Here is a 14,566-nt window from a genome sequence, read left to right as displayed (position 1 = left end):
ATATGCACGTACGCAGCGAGCAGTCGGGCCCCTGGTATCCGTAGTCGCAGAAGCACGCCATCATCGAGTTGGCTTCCCAGTTGGTATACGTTGGGCCTGACCCAGTACCAATGTCTCGGCCGTACGCGAGTGCCATCATGGCCGTCGATTGGCACATGCCATGGCCCGAGCACGAGTTCAAGCACACACCTACGCAGCTTGCAAGCGTCGACTACGAATTGAGTGTCGTACTTCGCTGGCACGCGTCCCCGGCGAACCCGTCGGCGCATGTGCACATGCCCTTGATGTAGTCGCACGTCCCACGGTTCGAACACTCCATCATCGCGTGGGCCGTGTTGGTCGCCGACGCCTTGTCGGACCAGGCGATGCCCTTCGGGCAGGTGCGGCGCGAGCAGTCGGCGCCCATCCAATTGGTAAAGCACGTGCATTTGCTAGCAGAACATGGACACACATGAGCCCACGAATCGCTCCTGGTAGAGTACTTGGCAGCGCCGCAAGTGCCATGCCCCGAGCACATGTTGGCGCAGGTGCCATCGGCGGTGTCCCAGGCACTGAGGCTGAGCGCGACAAGAAGGTGGACGAAGCGCATTGATTGATGCTCGGAATCGAAACGTCGTTTGAAGCGCGATCTTGCGCCGGTGGTGGTGAAGGGACCCCATACAAAAGGCTATACAAGTATATTGCAGCAAATGCTGATCGGATCTGAAACTTGACGGTTTGAAACTGCGGCGGTGGTCGCGCCTGGGAGGCCATGGAGTCCGAAGGCTCATCGAGCTATTGACATGCACGTTAAAAACGCACGTTAAATGGTGCATGCAACGACCGTTTCGGTTAAATGTCGTCGTCGACACATGCTCTCATCAAAACAGCCTTATATCGCACTTGTACCTCGGGCATGGCCTACTGTGCACACATATACTTGCCATAATCATGATGTTAACCGTCAAGGTCGGCTGTCGTCTGCCATGGAAGCAAGGTTCCGTGAACAACCCGAAATCGACATTTAACGCATAAAACGCATTTGACGTGTTATTCGATGCAACCGCCCCGATACGACGCTGGTGTCCGACGGCAGGCCCTTGTGGCGACGCTGCTACTTTTGCTACCGTGCATTCACGGTGCATGCCCCATAGCACCACTCAGTGGACGCATCTGCAACGGCCACGGAGACTGCAACGTCCTCGGCGAGTGCGTCTGCGATAGCAGCAGCTTTGGCTTCGACTGCTCGCAAAGTATGAAGCCATCTTCTCTAAGCAGTCGTCACACCTCACTAGTGCGATGTCCAATGGGTCGAGCGTGGGCTGGTGATGCGACTGGCATCGACTCGATCCACGACTTGGTCGAGTGTGCCAACCGGGGTGCGTGCAAACGGACGACCGGGCTTTGCAACTGCGACGCGGGCTTCACTGGCACAAATTGCGCCACTTGTTTGTCTCTATCTAGTGCTTCTCTCGATGAGTATGTGGCGTGTATTAGTGGCGTGCTTTGCCTCGTGCTCGTCCAGCGGCCAGTGCCTCTCGATGCAAGCGTTTGCCGCAGCCAAGAGCCCATTTGGCTTCACGTACATAGGCGTCTGGGACGCGGCGTCGATTCATGGTTGCGTGTGCGACGCTGGCACCGGCGGCCCCGACTGCTCGCTTCGTACGATGATATAATCCCGGTAGTCTGTTCTTACAATTGGATTCAGAGTTATGCCCGCCCGGTGACGACCCCATGACGATCGGTCAGTTCAACGAGAAGCAACTCTTGCGCTGTACCGGCGTCGGCTCGTTCCAGCTCAAGTTCAATGGAGAGCTCTCCACACCGATTCCAAGCTCTGCCACGGCGCCGCAGCTCACCAATTGCTGCAGGTGCTACCCGTCGCCACTGAGGCACTTACCGAATGCACTAATATGGTATCACGCAGGGTCTGGGCGGTGCTGGCATGTTGAAAATCACATATTCGCAAGGCACACAGCTATGCGTCAGCGCGGGCTCCAACGTGGCCACAATCGAGTTCACGTCTCGCTTTGGCCCGTGCGTGCGACGACCGTTGCTGCTGAAGGATCTCATGGCTGGGTGTAGACAGCCGCCATTTCTTGTGCAAACTGTGAATGCGCAAAAGTTGCCGAGCATGACCGGTGGCAATGTCATCGTGGCGCATGGCGGCGCGGCCATTGGCACCTTTCTCAGCGTCCGGGGCTCGAAAGAATGTCAAGCGTGCAGCAATCGCGGCCTCTGCGATACGAGTACGCTCGTCGTCGCACACGCTGTACCATGCACCCATGTAGGCCAGGGAACGTGTTCGTGCTACCTCTACCCGATGCCAGGTTATCGATCGAGCGATGGCTACGGCAACGTTGGTCTTCGCGGCGACTGTGGCGCACCCGACAATACCAACTACTACGGTGGCCCTATCTCTGGATGCCCGGGGTACCTTCCATGCAGCGGCCACGGCATGTGTACCGGCCCCCCTGGCTTTGCGTGCAAGTGCTCACCGGGCTGGACGTCCGGCGACTGCTCCCAGCGTACGAAGACGAATGCTTGCATACTGTAAGGGAAACTTCTTGTAGGCACATGCACGACGGGGGCTTCGTGGTTTGCGCTGCCAACGTCGACCAATGTCGCCCACAAAACGCAAGAGACGTGCTCCAACGCGGGCCTCTGCGATTCGACGACGGGCATGTGCACCTGCTTTCCTCCTTTTACCGGCGCCGCCTGCGAGCTCCGTGCGCAACGCCATACAACACTCTGTCATTATTGACAAATTTGCCTAGTCGATTGTCCGTATGGTCCTGATAGTGCCGCTCCATGCTCGGGCCACGGCACCTGCCTCACACTCGCCGAGCTGGCGGCGTCCACGACGACTCAAGGTCTACCCGCAGGCTTCACCTACGGCGCGAATCCCAACAACCCAGCGACGTGGGACGCGGCCATGATTCAAGGGTGCAAGTGCGACGACGGATTTACTGGCCACGACTGCACCCAGCGTACCCTCCACTGGAATGACTCGACCAAAACTCAATGGAGGGGTAGGGGTGTGCCCCACCGGCGATGACCCAGTTACAATGGGTCAAACAAACGCTGTTCAACAAGTCACGTGTGCAGCGTCGTCCGGAGTCTTTCAATTAGGCTTTCGAGGCGCGTACACGGACCCATTGCCGTTCAACGCCCCTGTCCTCGAAGTCCAAACCGCGCTGCTCAGTCTTTCGACGATTCATGGCCTCTCTCTACAATACTCGCACACAGGTAAGCCTATTTCTGCCTCGATATCGATTTGACGAAGTGATACAGGCGCCTGCGTCGGCGGCAATAGCATGATCCTGACCTTCACGCAGGACTTTGGTGCGCTTCCACCGGTGCAACTGCTGGATGCGTCGCTCATGCTCACGTCCCCGTCGTCCGTCACGACGCTTGTACCTGGCACCAAAGAAGATGCCGAGTGTGCCAACCATGGCCACTGCGACACAAACCAAGGCGTCTGTGTCTGTGCGCGCGACTATGCCAGCAGCGACGGCAACGGCGGGCCAGGCAACCGCGGCGACTGCGGCTACCGGCGTCTCTTCTTCGTCGACGACAATAACGCCGACGCAAAGGCTTGAATCACAACTGCATTATACCGCGCCGTCAAGCGGGAGGAAATGCATATCGTAAAAGCGGCGGAGCAGGCTTCGGCAGTGCACATACGGGTTGGCAAGACAACGCTCGTCGTCGGTCTCTTGCGCGAGCACCTGTAGCTCCTTGAGACACTGCGTATACTGCTCTTTCTGACTCGTCTTGATCATGGCCACGACGAGCTCCGATACGAGTCTGTATCAACTTGATAGTATCTCGACACATGGTAACATTGATACGTACAATGCAATCGTCGGATTCGAGTGGTCGAGGAAACGAAGGAACCGCAAGAGACCACCAGCGCGCGAGAAGAGGTGCACATCGTGGAAGAGATGCTTGACCACGAGCGCAATGACGATGCTGATGTCATCGCTAGTATCCACGACCTCGTTTGTGATGGCTTCGAGACCGACGAGAAAAATGTCACTCGAGATATCGCGAAGCAGACTAACGTCCAGGGCAAAGACGCCATGCCGCAGCGCTGCGAGGAGCGTGCGAGGTGGTGTCAGCGTATATAATGGCCGCGATCGTGCGTACGAGTAGCTTGGACGGCGCGTGCACAGCTCGAAAATGACTCGAAGGACCGGCAAGAGCACTTGAGGCGAGGTTTCCTTGTTGTCGAGAAGCGCAGCAACGACGCTGTTGACGTCGAGCAGCAAAGGCTCGCTCTATTCGAGTCTTTTAGAGCGCACTCGACAAGCGAAACGACATACGTGTGCGCCTCCAAAGCGTCGTTGAACGACGATTGCCAGAACATGCACCATTGCGACGCGGCGACGCTCGACCGGGGATCGAAGCGCTCCCCAAAATTTGGTGCGGGCGGCGGCGCGGAGCCTGCTGCGGTCGCATACCTCGTCGCCGTCGTTGGCCTGGCCAAACACAGGCGACCCGAGTCGGTTTAAATCGCAGAGAAGCTCGGCCAGCCAGCGCTACCATCTCGTTGGTGAAGCAGACCAGCAGCGGTCATATGGTACCTCGCCTTTGTATGCCTCGTCGCGCGACTCGAGCAGCGCAAATACTTTACCCAACGCGATCGCATCGGGCGTCGCATGCCCAGCGTCGAGCGTCTGGACACGCGCCGTCTTGAGGGCACTTGCGAGTGCCGCGCTCTGCTTGAAATACTCGTCGAGACGCATCTACACATACCAAACCATCCAGTTGCTATAACGAAAGCAATCGACTACAACATGGTAGAGCTCGTCGAGAAAGGCCAGATGGAGGTCACTCAAGACGCTGCCGCTCAGCGGCGAGGACGGACGACTCGACGGGTACATGGCGAGGCGGCTTGGGACGCCAGCAGCGAGACACGCCTCGTAGAGCCACTCGGCTTCGTGCACTGGCACTGGCAGGTTGGCCTTGGTGGCGTCAAAGAGCACCATAAACACCAAGCGCTGGACAGCGATCGACGGCGTCGTGTAGTACAGATGCAGCAATGTCTCCAAGAGCTTTGGCGACGCCAAAAAGACATCGAGCCCGAGATCAAAGGTATGGCGCCCGGACGTCGGGTCCGTCGGCAGAACAAGCGACGACACGGACGCCAGCCGATGGCTGCTCGCCCGGCGAAGCGAGAGCGTCTCGCTGCTCCGGCGCTCGGTGCACCGATGATGAGTCTCGAGCCCGAGGAGTCGCGTCAGGTAGAGGCCAAAGACGAGACCCTCGACGAGCAAATCGAGCGTTGGAATGTCGTGGACGCCATCGAGAAGCGACAAGATCACGCCAGACGACGACAACGGCACGAGTCGATCGAGGACCCAAGCGTCGGATGGGTGCGTCAGCGACAGCAGCGTGCGACTCATGCCCGACACCAGCTCCTTGTCGTCGTTCGTTGCCAGCGCAACCGTGCGCTCGGCCATCTCGAGCGCCAAGTGGAAGAGCTCCATCGAGAGATCGGCGTCGATCAATTCGGCGGTGCCCACGCGACCAAGCAGCGCAAACGCCAGACTCTGCGGGCGCGGCACCGGTTGCCGCACGACAAGTTCGAGAAAGAACGAGCGCAACTCGGGCACGCTGGAAGCAACCGCCAGTGCCAAGAGATTGCTCGCGAGAAGGTGCCACAGGAGCTGCGACAGCTGCATCTCGGTCGTCGTGGGCGGCGTGTGGTCCAAGAGCTCGAGGTACGTCGCTGCATGCGCATGCAGCATGTCGATCGACAGCGGCGCACCAGGCCACAGACGCACCACGTGATCAGTTGGTTCGGCGTCCAGAGCTTGCTCGCGGTGCGCAGCAATCTCGGCCGCCTTTTCCGATGTGAGCGCCGGGTTCGTGTGCACGATCTGGCAGGATGGGGCGCCAAAGACGTACGCATCGGTCAACCATGGCCCGTACACTTCGGCGTACGCTGCGTCGCTGTCCAAGAACGTCCTCGCCGGCTGCTGGTACCGGGCCCGCAGGAGGCGCTGCGCTTCCACGACGTCCATCCTCGGCTTTCCAGCGTGTTGCGATCTTTTGATCCAGCTAGAGCATCCGGATATCGTATCCGGATATCGTTGATTTATCCGGACAATACGGGCTCGTCGGTTGGTTTCGCTTGCGGAACGGCTGAAAAACGGCGCCGCTGCCGTCGCTGAACTCGTTCTAGCCGCTCCTCCGGTGCTTGGCCGCTCTCGCCGAAGCAAGCGCGCCCCGTCTCGAAGTCAAGCCGAAGAGTGCCACGAGCAGTAACACAAATGCGACCCGCAGCGAGTATGAAGCGGCTTTGGGCACCGACTACGACCAAGTGCTCGTTGAAGTGTCGCCCATGCAGAGCGCTTGCGTGGATGTCTATGCGACCACCAGCCTCACGAGCTTCGTCGAGCGCAAGGCGAACCACGCCCCGAAGCTTATGTACCGTGCCCTATCTGCGACCATCCAAATCGTGCTCACCGCACGAACGATGCCAAGGAATGCCCGCTCTACAAGTTCTACAAGGCCAACGATTTCAAGAACGGGCACAATGCAACGGCATTTGAGAAAGCGATCCTCGAATGCAGTCATCTACCAGCTATACCCCATGAATAATGTAGTATGCTGTCGCTCACTTTCGTTTCAAATGTCCTACAAGTACCGTGCTGCTGTCATCGTGCCGCGGGCCGCCTCCGTGACGTGGCACCACACCATCCCTGATGCTCTCGCGCCCCGGACCTCGGCGGCGCATTTCTATGTGCCCCGGTTCCTTCAAAAGTGCATCCTGGCCTCATATTAATTATTAGGGGTAGTCTCCTGGGGCCTCTATTTTTTTAGATGCGGCATTTGCAAAGACGCGGTCCGTTCCTCTACCACACGTCAATTCCCACAACTCAAACTCAAACGTATGGGCCCTACGTTGAGTTTGAGTTGTGGGAATTGACGTGTGGTAGAGGAACGGACCGCGTCTTGGCGTCCTCATACATCAGGCATACGCTTCACCTAGTCTTTGAGTTAGTTTTTGTTAATCTGATTTCAACGCGAACACGTTTGATTGATTGATACGCTTCATCTCCAGTCCTAGCTATAGTGGCCCGCATCTTAACCCGACAATGGGGTGCTCAAGTGGACAAAACATTCGAAATTTTCTCCATACCTAATGTCGAGGCTAGCGCCGTCAGGATGCCCCAAACGCCCTGCGAAGACAAGCAAGAGAGCGAAACGAAAGTAAATAAGTCAATTTTAGTGTTTTCTATCGGCAAATTCAGCCTCCATTAGCCCCATGAGGTCTTCCGACGAATCGAGCGATGAGATTTGTACTTCTTGACAGCGAACTCTGCAAGATGCGGTGGTAGGCCGGCTTCGTACACCTGCATGTACCGATGACAACGACGCTCAAAGCGCTGAGCATGCTGCAGAGGGACTTGAGCAAGAGCTGCTAGCACCGTTTCGCGTAGGCTTTTGAACGTGTAGTCGCAGTGTTGGCGGCAGTAGGCCTTGGCGCTTCCCCAATAGTTTTCAATCGGGCTGAACTCGGGATGGAACTTGGGGAGGAGGTCCATCACGTGGTCGGTACCTTCATACACCTCTTCGAGCATCGACTTCTGGGCCGCAAAGTCGGGTATGGTCGACCAAGTTGACAACACAGCACGAGTACGGCTCTTCCGTTGTACAGGGTCCCAGAGCGTCTTGTGGCCCAACTTGGCGACGAGTTTAACGTTATCCTCCTTGCGCTTCCGTTCACGTTGCAGTGTCTTCTTGACACTGCCCCATGCCTTTCGCAAATTTTTGATGTCTTTGAGGTACGAAAGACCCAAGGATGAAGCCGCTGTGACCTCGGACACGATCATTGGCTGTGCAACATCACCCCACGCATCGAGTTCGACCCATAGATCGAGCTCGTAGTCGCTGTCGACGTCGACGGCGTACACATCGGGCTGGTTGTCCTAATGGATAGGCTTGGTTGGTGTAAATGTGGTGGATCAAGGGCGTACGGGTTGACTGCACAATCGTCTTCCTTGCCTTAGCCACAGTCGCTCTCCTCAACTTCTTCTTCTTGCCTACTGACGATCCCATCGACACTTGGTGTGTCAACACAGCCCTGCGTAAGAGCTTGTCGCTTGGCCTTGGACGCCGCCCGGGCGCGGCGCAGGTGCAAGGCACGCTTGGTCGGTCTCGTCTTCTGTACATCGAAAGCACAGACCATACGGACCACGTACAATTATGAAGAGTCCGATGGCACGGAAAACAAGACAGAGGTCCACGACGCTGCATGAAGATTCTTAGTCGATTTTTCGTGGAGATTGGCCACGGGTGTGGCCATTGGCAGGAGCATCGAGACGAGCTTTTGGTACGTGGCGTACTTTGGGTACTTTTGGATCGTGAGGTACTCGGTGAGGCGCGTGCTGCCTTGGAAGAGCAGGTGCAACAGCAGCGCACCGACGAGCGTCCAGTTGTGCGAGCCGCATGCCACAACCGAGAACGAGTAGACAACCCACCAAATACTAGTCACGCATTTCGTACCACACAGCCACCGTAGAATAGCAATACCTGATTTCCGCAAAAAAGTTGGGGTGGCGCGAGTACGCAAAGAGGCCCGTCGTGCAAAAACCGAGGTTGAACGGCGGCGGCAGCTGCGCCAACGTCTTGCCCGCCTTGAGCTGCGCCCACCTGTACGTCAGTCATATGAGTTACCATTGAGGCGAGACGTGGTGTGTAGAACGAACTTGGCTTCTTGGAAGGTCCATTGCTGCTGGTCGGCCGTCGTTTCGAGCCCGAGAAGGCCAAGCAGCGCGAGAGCGAGGACCGAGTCCCACACCGACCAGCTCACGTTGCCAGCGACCCACGCGTTGAAGACCATGTGAAGCGGGCACGTGAGGATGCTGAGCAGAATGTTTTGGTACATGGCAATGAACGAGAACGAAAAGAGGTGCCAGAGCACGGGGTTGGGCACGACGCTGCGGACAAACTCCCAGCGATAGTCCTACATGGACCGTGAGGCTAAACCTTTACATGTAAAAGCACGCACCTCGCCCGTCCACGAGTAGCCGCCACGCCGGTAAAAGTTGTACGTGAGGCGCAGGCCCCAGAGCGTTATGATACCGACGAGGACGCTCATACGGGTGTCGATGCCAAGACCGCGGCTGTAGCCGACGAGGAGGTAGTTCCACGCATACGCCACGGGCACGAGCGACCAGAGACGGTCCACGTGCGAGTAGTTGCCCGTGGCCACTTGCAGCAGAAAACAGACGACACCCACGCCGAGGCTGAGCAGGAGGTTCGAGAGGACGGGAGGCAACTCTGCGTACGTCGTTGCTGTTCCTAGCAGCGCGAGTGCGTCCTTGTAGCACGCAACAGCGTTCACCGACGAGAGGACGTCGGGCAGCGTCGACACGCAAGCGATCGTCATGTTGGCAAATTGCACTTTGCGGGCTTTTTACGACCAAGTTGGTCCCGACATTCAAAACGACTCAAATATACACTAAATACATACCGTTAAGTATATATTCGATTGCTGATACAGAAACGTCGCTGGACTTCGCTGCCTTTGGCGCCCGCTGATTGGCTATTGGTGTCGCAGAGCTTGGGATCATGCTCTGGCGCGTCTGCCATCCGTCGTCTCAAGGAATTCTAGTGTACCTTCCCTCGGCGCTGCTGTTCGAAGCCGTCCATGTAGCAATACGAACCCTTAAAGACAAGGAAGCCTTGTGTTATTTGTGTTACTGATGTTTGTTTACGAGTGTAATAAGTACACTTAAGTGTTGTCGTCGTCGTCGGCGGTGGTCTTGGTCGAGCTTCGCTCGGCGATGCTCTTGAGCGCTTGCTGTCGCAGCTCCTTCTCCTTGAGTCGCTGGAGACACGCAATCGCTTCCTTGCGCTTCTGGCTCTCGATCACTTGGGTCCGGAGCGCGGTTTCTTCACGGGCGACCTTTTCGGCTGCGAGCGATCGCGGCGACAGCGCGCGGCCATCGTCTTGAATGGCAACAACACGGCTGCTCAAGAGCACACGGGGCGGCGTCTGTCGCACAATCAAGGACGACCGGACGATTTTGGGGCGCTTTGCCTCGGGCGGATCCATGGACGTGACCGTGGGCCACCGGTTCTGGATGTGGGCGCGCTTGACGACGCTGGTGATTCGCTCGAGATTGTGGGCGGCCGCCACCTCTTCCTGCCACGCTTGGAGCCTACACGCGACATTTCTCACTTCAGCAAACAACCCTCAAGAGCCTCGAGGCGTGTACCGTTGGCGAGCGCTAGCGATGGCCGCCGTCTTGGCTGCTTGCATGCCCGCAAACGACTCACTCCGAGCCTTCTCGGCCGCCGCTGCCTCGGCCCGCGCTACACCACCAGTCATTCGCGTGAGCATCCATCCAATCATACTACAAGCACCGTACTAGCGCGAATGGCCTTCGCTGCGGTTGCAAATGCCGTGATGGCGTCATCGCACGCCGTGAGCGCTGCGTCGTCGGCACTGTCGGCATCGAGAGACTCTACAAGCACCTTGGCCGCCGCGGCGAGAGGTGCGAGGGAAGGATCGGAGGCACAGAGCTCCTCGCTGTCGTCGTTGGCCGCACGAAACGCCGCCGACAGTGCACGTAGACGTGCCGCGCGCTTAAGGACTGACCGAATGTGTCGGATCTTTTCAAGGAGCGTGGCCGTGCTGTCGCCCCACGCGGAGTCGAGCGCCTGCAGGAGCGCGTCGGCGCGGCCGTCGGCGTCCGTCACCTGCTTTTGCAACTCGTGGTACTCGGCGAGCATCGCAAGGCGAGCCAACGCTGCGTCGACCATGCAGTCGGCTTCGTCCACGTCGTCGCGCAACTTGTCCAAGTACGCGCGCACGTCGTCTTCGGTCGCTTCGTCGTCGATCGAGATCGGGTGCGTCGTGATGGACCGGGCCGCGGCAATCGCAGCTTTGGCCGCGCGGATGTCGGCCACGAGCGCCGGGTGCTCCAGAAAGGCCGAGCCCGCAACACGATCGGCAAACTTGGCTTCAATGACAGCGACGTGGTCCGTGCTCGTCTCGCACTGCTCAGCGACGCGCTGCTGCCATTTTTTGCGCGCGAGAGCAAACTCTTTGGCCTTCCGGGTGTCGTCGAGCACTTTGAGGTGGCTTTCAAACCCACCGAGTGCGAGCTCGAAAACTTCGACGCCGCGCGCAGACGGCGCTTGCCGAACGGCGTCCAGCGAGCCAAGCGCGTGCTTGAGCAGTACGATCATCTTGGCGTCGACGGCATCGACTGCAGCCTCGGCGCGGGCTTCGGCGACCTTGAGACGGGCGGCCAGTGGTTCGATCGCAGCGGTTGCTGCTGCGACTTCGGCCGCGAGCGCCTTGGCGCGCTGCTCGGCCTCGACCAACTCGTGGGCCAGCTGGATCTGTCGCTGCTCGCGTGCAAACCTACGTCCTGGTATGCATTTAAGGCATCTTTTCTTTGTAAACGCACCGTCGCTGGCGGATGTTGGCGTCGCTGAGGTACTCGGTCGTGTCGAGCTGGATGGAAAGCGGCACAATCAATTTTGGATGCGCCGTCTACGCCGCGATATCAGAGGCCGACGATGATACAAAGGATCGCCTACGTGGCACAAGACGCGCTGGCCCTGCATGCACTCGAGGATCGCAACGACGCTGTCGTAGGCCTTGAACTGCACGTACACGTCGAAATGCACGGTCGCCAAGATGCCGTCGTCCGCAACGTCCTGCGGTGGCACCACTTCCACGTGCCTATGCATGCAAGCGCGTCAGGATCAAGATCCGGGGATGGGCACACTGTACGCGAGCGCGCCAAAGAGCGCAAAGAGCTGCGGAAGCTTGTGCGCCGGGTGGTTGTAGTGCGTGAGTTTGGCGTCGATATCGGCAAAGTCGGCCGTGTTGACATCAAACCACTTGGCCGGGAGCCCTCTCAGATGGACGGTGTCGGGGCGGCAGCCTTTCATCTTCTTCTCAAAGTGCATGGCCGTCGCGGGCAGCGGGCTCGAGGAAGATGTCCCTGGCGCGTCCATCTCGGCCACTTGGATCTCGATCGCGTCGCCGTTTGCGTACACTGTGTGGTTGGGCATCTCGCGGACCGTGCGCAGTGCGTGCTCAAACCGCGCGCGCTCAAAGAACGTGAGCGCGACGACCGTCGTGCCCTGGAGCTTGGGCGACGGCAGCACGGCGGCGTGGTCAAAGGCGACGGCCAGCGTCTCGAGCATCTTCTTGGCTTCCCAGAAGGACACGGCCGACTTCTTGGCGCCTTTGCCCGGTCGGAAGACGAGGCGTCCGATGAAGGCATCGCGCACGACGAGGCCGGCGTCGCCCCATGTGAACGCGAACTCGGCCGGCGAACGAGCGGTGGCACCCAGCATGTGAATTTGTTTTCCGCACCAATCGAATACAATAAAATTCATACCAGGCATACAAAACGCAAGAGAGAAGCGTGGCCAATCCCATCGCGCCCATCTGTCCCAAGATACCTCAGACAGCTCCTCCTGCAATAAGGGCGCCGCCGAGGACGCTGGGCTCACAGGCTACCGGTCGTCTGCCATGAGCTTTCAAGACTAGTAGAGAGTCGCAAGACGATGGTTTCTACCGGCGCTTCAATCCTACGGCTGGGAGTCACTCGCTCCACATAAGGGAGTCGGCCGAGATTGCACTTGAGTTGTTTTGAAATGCGTTCCCTTCAACTTTTGTACGGGGAAGCGATTACAACATGGACGGCACCGACTCGAGCTGTGGGTAAAAGCCGAGGTACCACTCGGTCAAGAGGGTGCGGCGAGACGCTTCGCACGACGTCGAAATGGCTTCGTAGAGCGTTGTCGCGAGCGACGTATGGGCAAACACGATTTGCTCGGCGATGCGCAAGAAGAAGCCCATCGACTCGAGCGAGACAACCTTGAGCAGCTCAAAGAAGAGTCGCGCGAGCGTCGACGCAGCGTCGGGCTGCGTCGTAAACGTACGTCGGATGGTCTTTTGCATCTCGAGCGCGAGGAACGCGAGGACCGCGTCGTCGTCCACTGCGAGGACGTAGCCGAGGCTCGTTGTGAGCACGTCGATCGGTGTCGTGGTCGGGTACCCGGCGAGGAGTCGGCCGACGTAAACCACGGCCATCTAAAATCACGTCATGGCATCACGTGGATATGCAGAAATAGTGCCTACATCCGCGCCCCGAGGTCGCCGTTGGAGCAGCAGCGACCGAATCGCTCGGTGGCACGCGAGGGCAACCTCCACAAGGTTGTGGCGCAAGCCACGGAGCGCCAAGGGGAATGTCATGTCGGCTGGCAGAAAAGGCAGGAGCTGCAAGTAGCAAGCGAGCTGCGGGCCCCGAATGCAGTCGGCATCCAGTGGCACGAGCGCGTCTGTCGCGTCGAGGGCGACCTGCAACGGCACTACGAGCTGCTCCATCTACACACAAGAGCTATCGTACTATATTGCATCGTATGGAGGTGGCTGTACCTGCGACGGCGGGATCGTCGTGACAAGGCGCATCTGAAGCTTGCGCAGCAGCGGCGCCTCGGCGTCGGGGCTCGGTACGCAGGCGACGTGAGCGATGGACGCCAGCGCCAGTGCAGCAAGGGACGCATTGCAAACAAGGTCAAGACATGCGACGGCCACACCGACGGTCAAGACGCGAAGCGGGGGCAGCGCAGTAGCGAGGGGTGCCAGCGCCTCGGCGGGCACGTCCGACGAGAGCATGTCGTGAAAGGAAGATACGAACGACGACGTCGATGGCCACGTATGCTTGAGAAAGGCGGGGTAGATGGCGTAGAGGCTTTGGATTGCCGCCGCGACACCGCCATGAACGCTCTCGAGAAGTCGCGGCACGAGCGGAGCTGGGAGCGTCGCGGTTGCGTTCACTACATCGTGGCAGAGGGCCGCGACAGGAAGACGGCAGGGCAGTGCGACACCAGACGCCAAGCTTGCCGCAAGGAGGTGGAGCATGCCTTCAATCTCGAGCACGGTGCTCTCGGGCGTGCGCAGCGCGCCGAGCGCCGGCAAATGCCGACTCGTCAATAGCATGATGCCGACCCGGTGCGCGGTATCGTCCGGGTATGGCCGCTGAAGAAGAGTGCGTTGGCAGTCGTGCAGCGCCAGCAGTAGCGCGCCGGTGTCGGCGGCATGCACGAGACGCTGCTCCACGGCGACGATGGCGAGGGCGACGGCCAGCACGAGGCCGTCGCCGTGCTGCGCTCTGAGAAGGTCCAGCAGGCTGTCGTCGTCCGCAGGCAGCGACGACGCGAGAGATCGCTCAGCGTGCGCCACGATCTCGAGATCCCATTGGTAGTTTGGAGGCGACGGAAAGAGGGCGAGGAGGTCGACGTGGACCTGATGGCCTGTCCGCGGCAGCTCGCTCATGTTGACGCAAGCCCAACTGGATTGGACACTTCGCTATGCTATTTTCAGAATTTCAGCCAATCACGGTACGTAGTCGCTGCGGCAAGTCCTCTCGTGAGCAAGCTTGTCAATCGGGGTTGCCGATCCTTTGACGAGCTTCAACCTCGCGTGCACGCTAGCCGAGACACCTGCTTGGCAGGGTATCTCTGTATCAATATCTCAACTATCCTGGCGCGTCCAAGCAGCGCAAGATCGATGCTATACACCATTGGTGCAGCTATT

General features: G+C 58.9%; 4 protein-coding genes across 4 annotated transcripts; 1 reads left to right on the top strand and 3 right to left on the bottom strand.

Moving 5' to 3' along the window:
- Nucleotides 1-1,285: 1,285 nt before the first annotated feature.
- On the top strand, nt 1,286-3,581 carry SPRG_19293 (hypothetical protein; the record flags this gene model as incomplete). Its single annotated transcript, XM_012340318.1, has 10 exons — nt 1,286-1,427; nt 1,477-1,641; nt 1,688-1,850; nt 1,969-2,016; nt 2,065-2,228; nt 2,271-2,507; nt 2,553-2,708; nt 2,757-2,969; nt 3,016-3,228; nt 3,274-3,581. The coding sequence occupies 10 exons, from the start codon at nt 1,286-1,288 to the stop codon at nt 3,579-3,581; spliced, it is 1,809 nt and encodes a 602-aa protein (XP_012195708.1).
- Nucleotides 3,582-8,197: 4,616 nt separating this feature from the next.
- SPRG_19290 (hypothetical protein) lies at nt 8,198-9,385 on the bottom strand (the record flags this gene model as incomplete). The annotated part of the gene is made up of 4 exons (XM_012340317.1): nt 8,198-8,480; nt 8,527-8,646; nt 8,703-8,959; nt 9,005-9,385. The coding sequence occupies 4 exons, from the start codon at nt 9,383-9,385 to the stop codon at nt 8,198-8,200; spliced, it is 1,041 nt and encodes a 346-aa protein (XP_012195707.1).
- A 345-nt stretch (nt 9,386-9,730) lies between these two features.
- On the bottom strand, nt 9,731-12,318 carry SPRG_19289 (hypothetical protein; the record flags this gene model as incomplete). The annotated part of the gene is made up of 6 exons (XM_012340316.1): nt 9,731-10,160; nt 10,218-10,314; nt 10,371-11,371; nt 11,418-11,503; nt 11,551-11,695; nt 11,747-12,318. 6 exons carry the CDS (start codon nt 12,316-12,318, stop codon nt 9,731-9,733), a joined length of 2,331 nt encoding a protein of 776 aa, XP_012195706.1.
- A 337-nt stretch (nt 12,319-12,655) lies between these two features.
- SPRG_19288 (hypothetical protein) lies at nt 12,656-14,305 on the bottom strand (the record flags this gene model as incomplete). Its single annotated transcript, XM_012340315.1, has 3 exons — nt 12,656-13,060; nt 13,109-13,354; nt 13,406-14,305. 3 exons carry the CDS (start codon nt 14,303-14,305, stop codon nt 12,656-12,658), a joined length of 1,551 nt encoding a protein of 516 aa, XP_012195705.1.
- Nucleotides 14,306-14,566: the final 261 nt, after the last annotated feature.

Source organism: Saprolegnia parasitica (genome assembly GCF_000151545.1).
Source record: "Saprolegnia parasitica CBS 223.65 unplaced genomic scaffold supercont2.4, whole genome shotgun sequence".
In the NCBI taxonomy this organism is placed as follows: Eukaryota; Oomycota; class Saprolegniomycetes; order Saprolegniales; family Saprolegniaceae; genus Saprolegnia; species Saprolegnia parasitica.
This window is presented reverse-complemented; position numbering and strand designations above follow the sequence as displayed.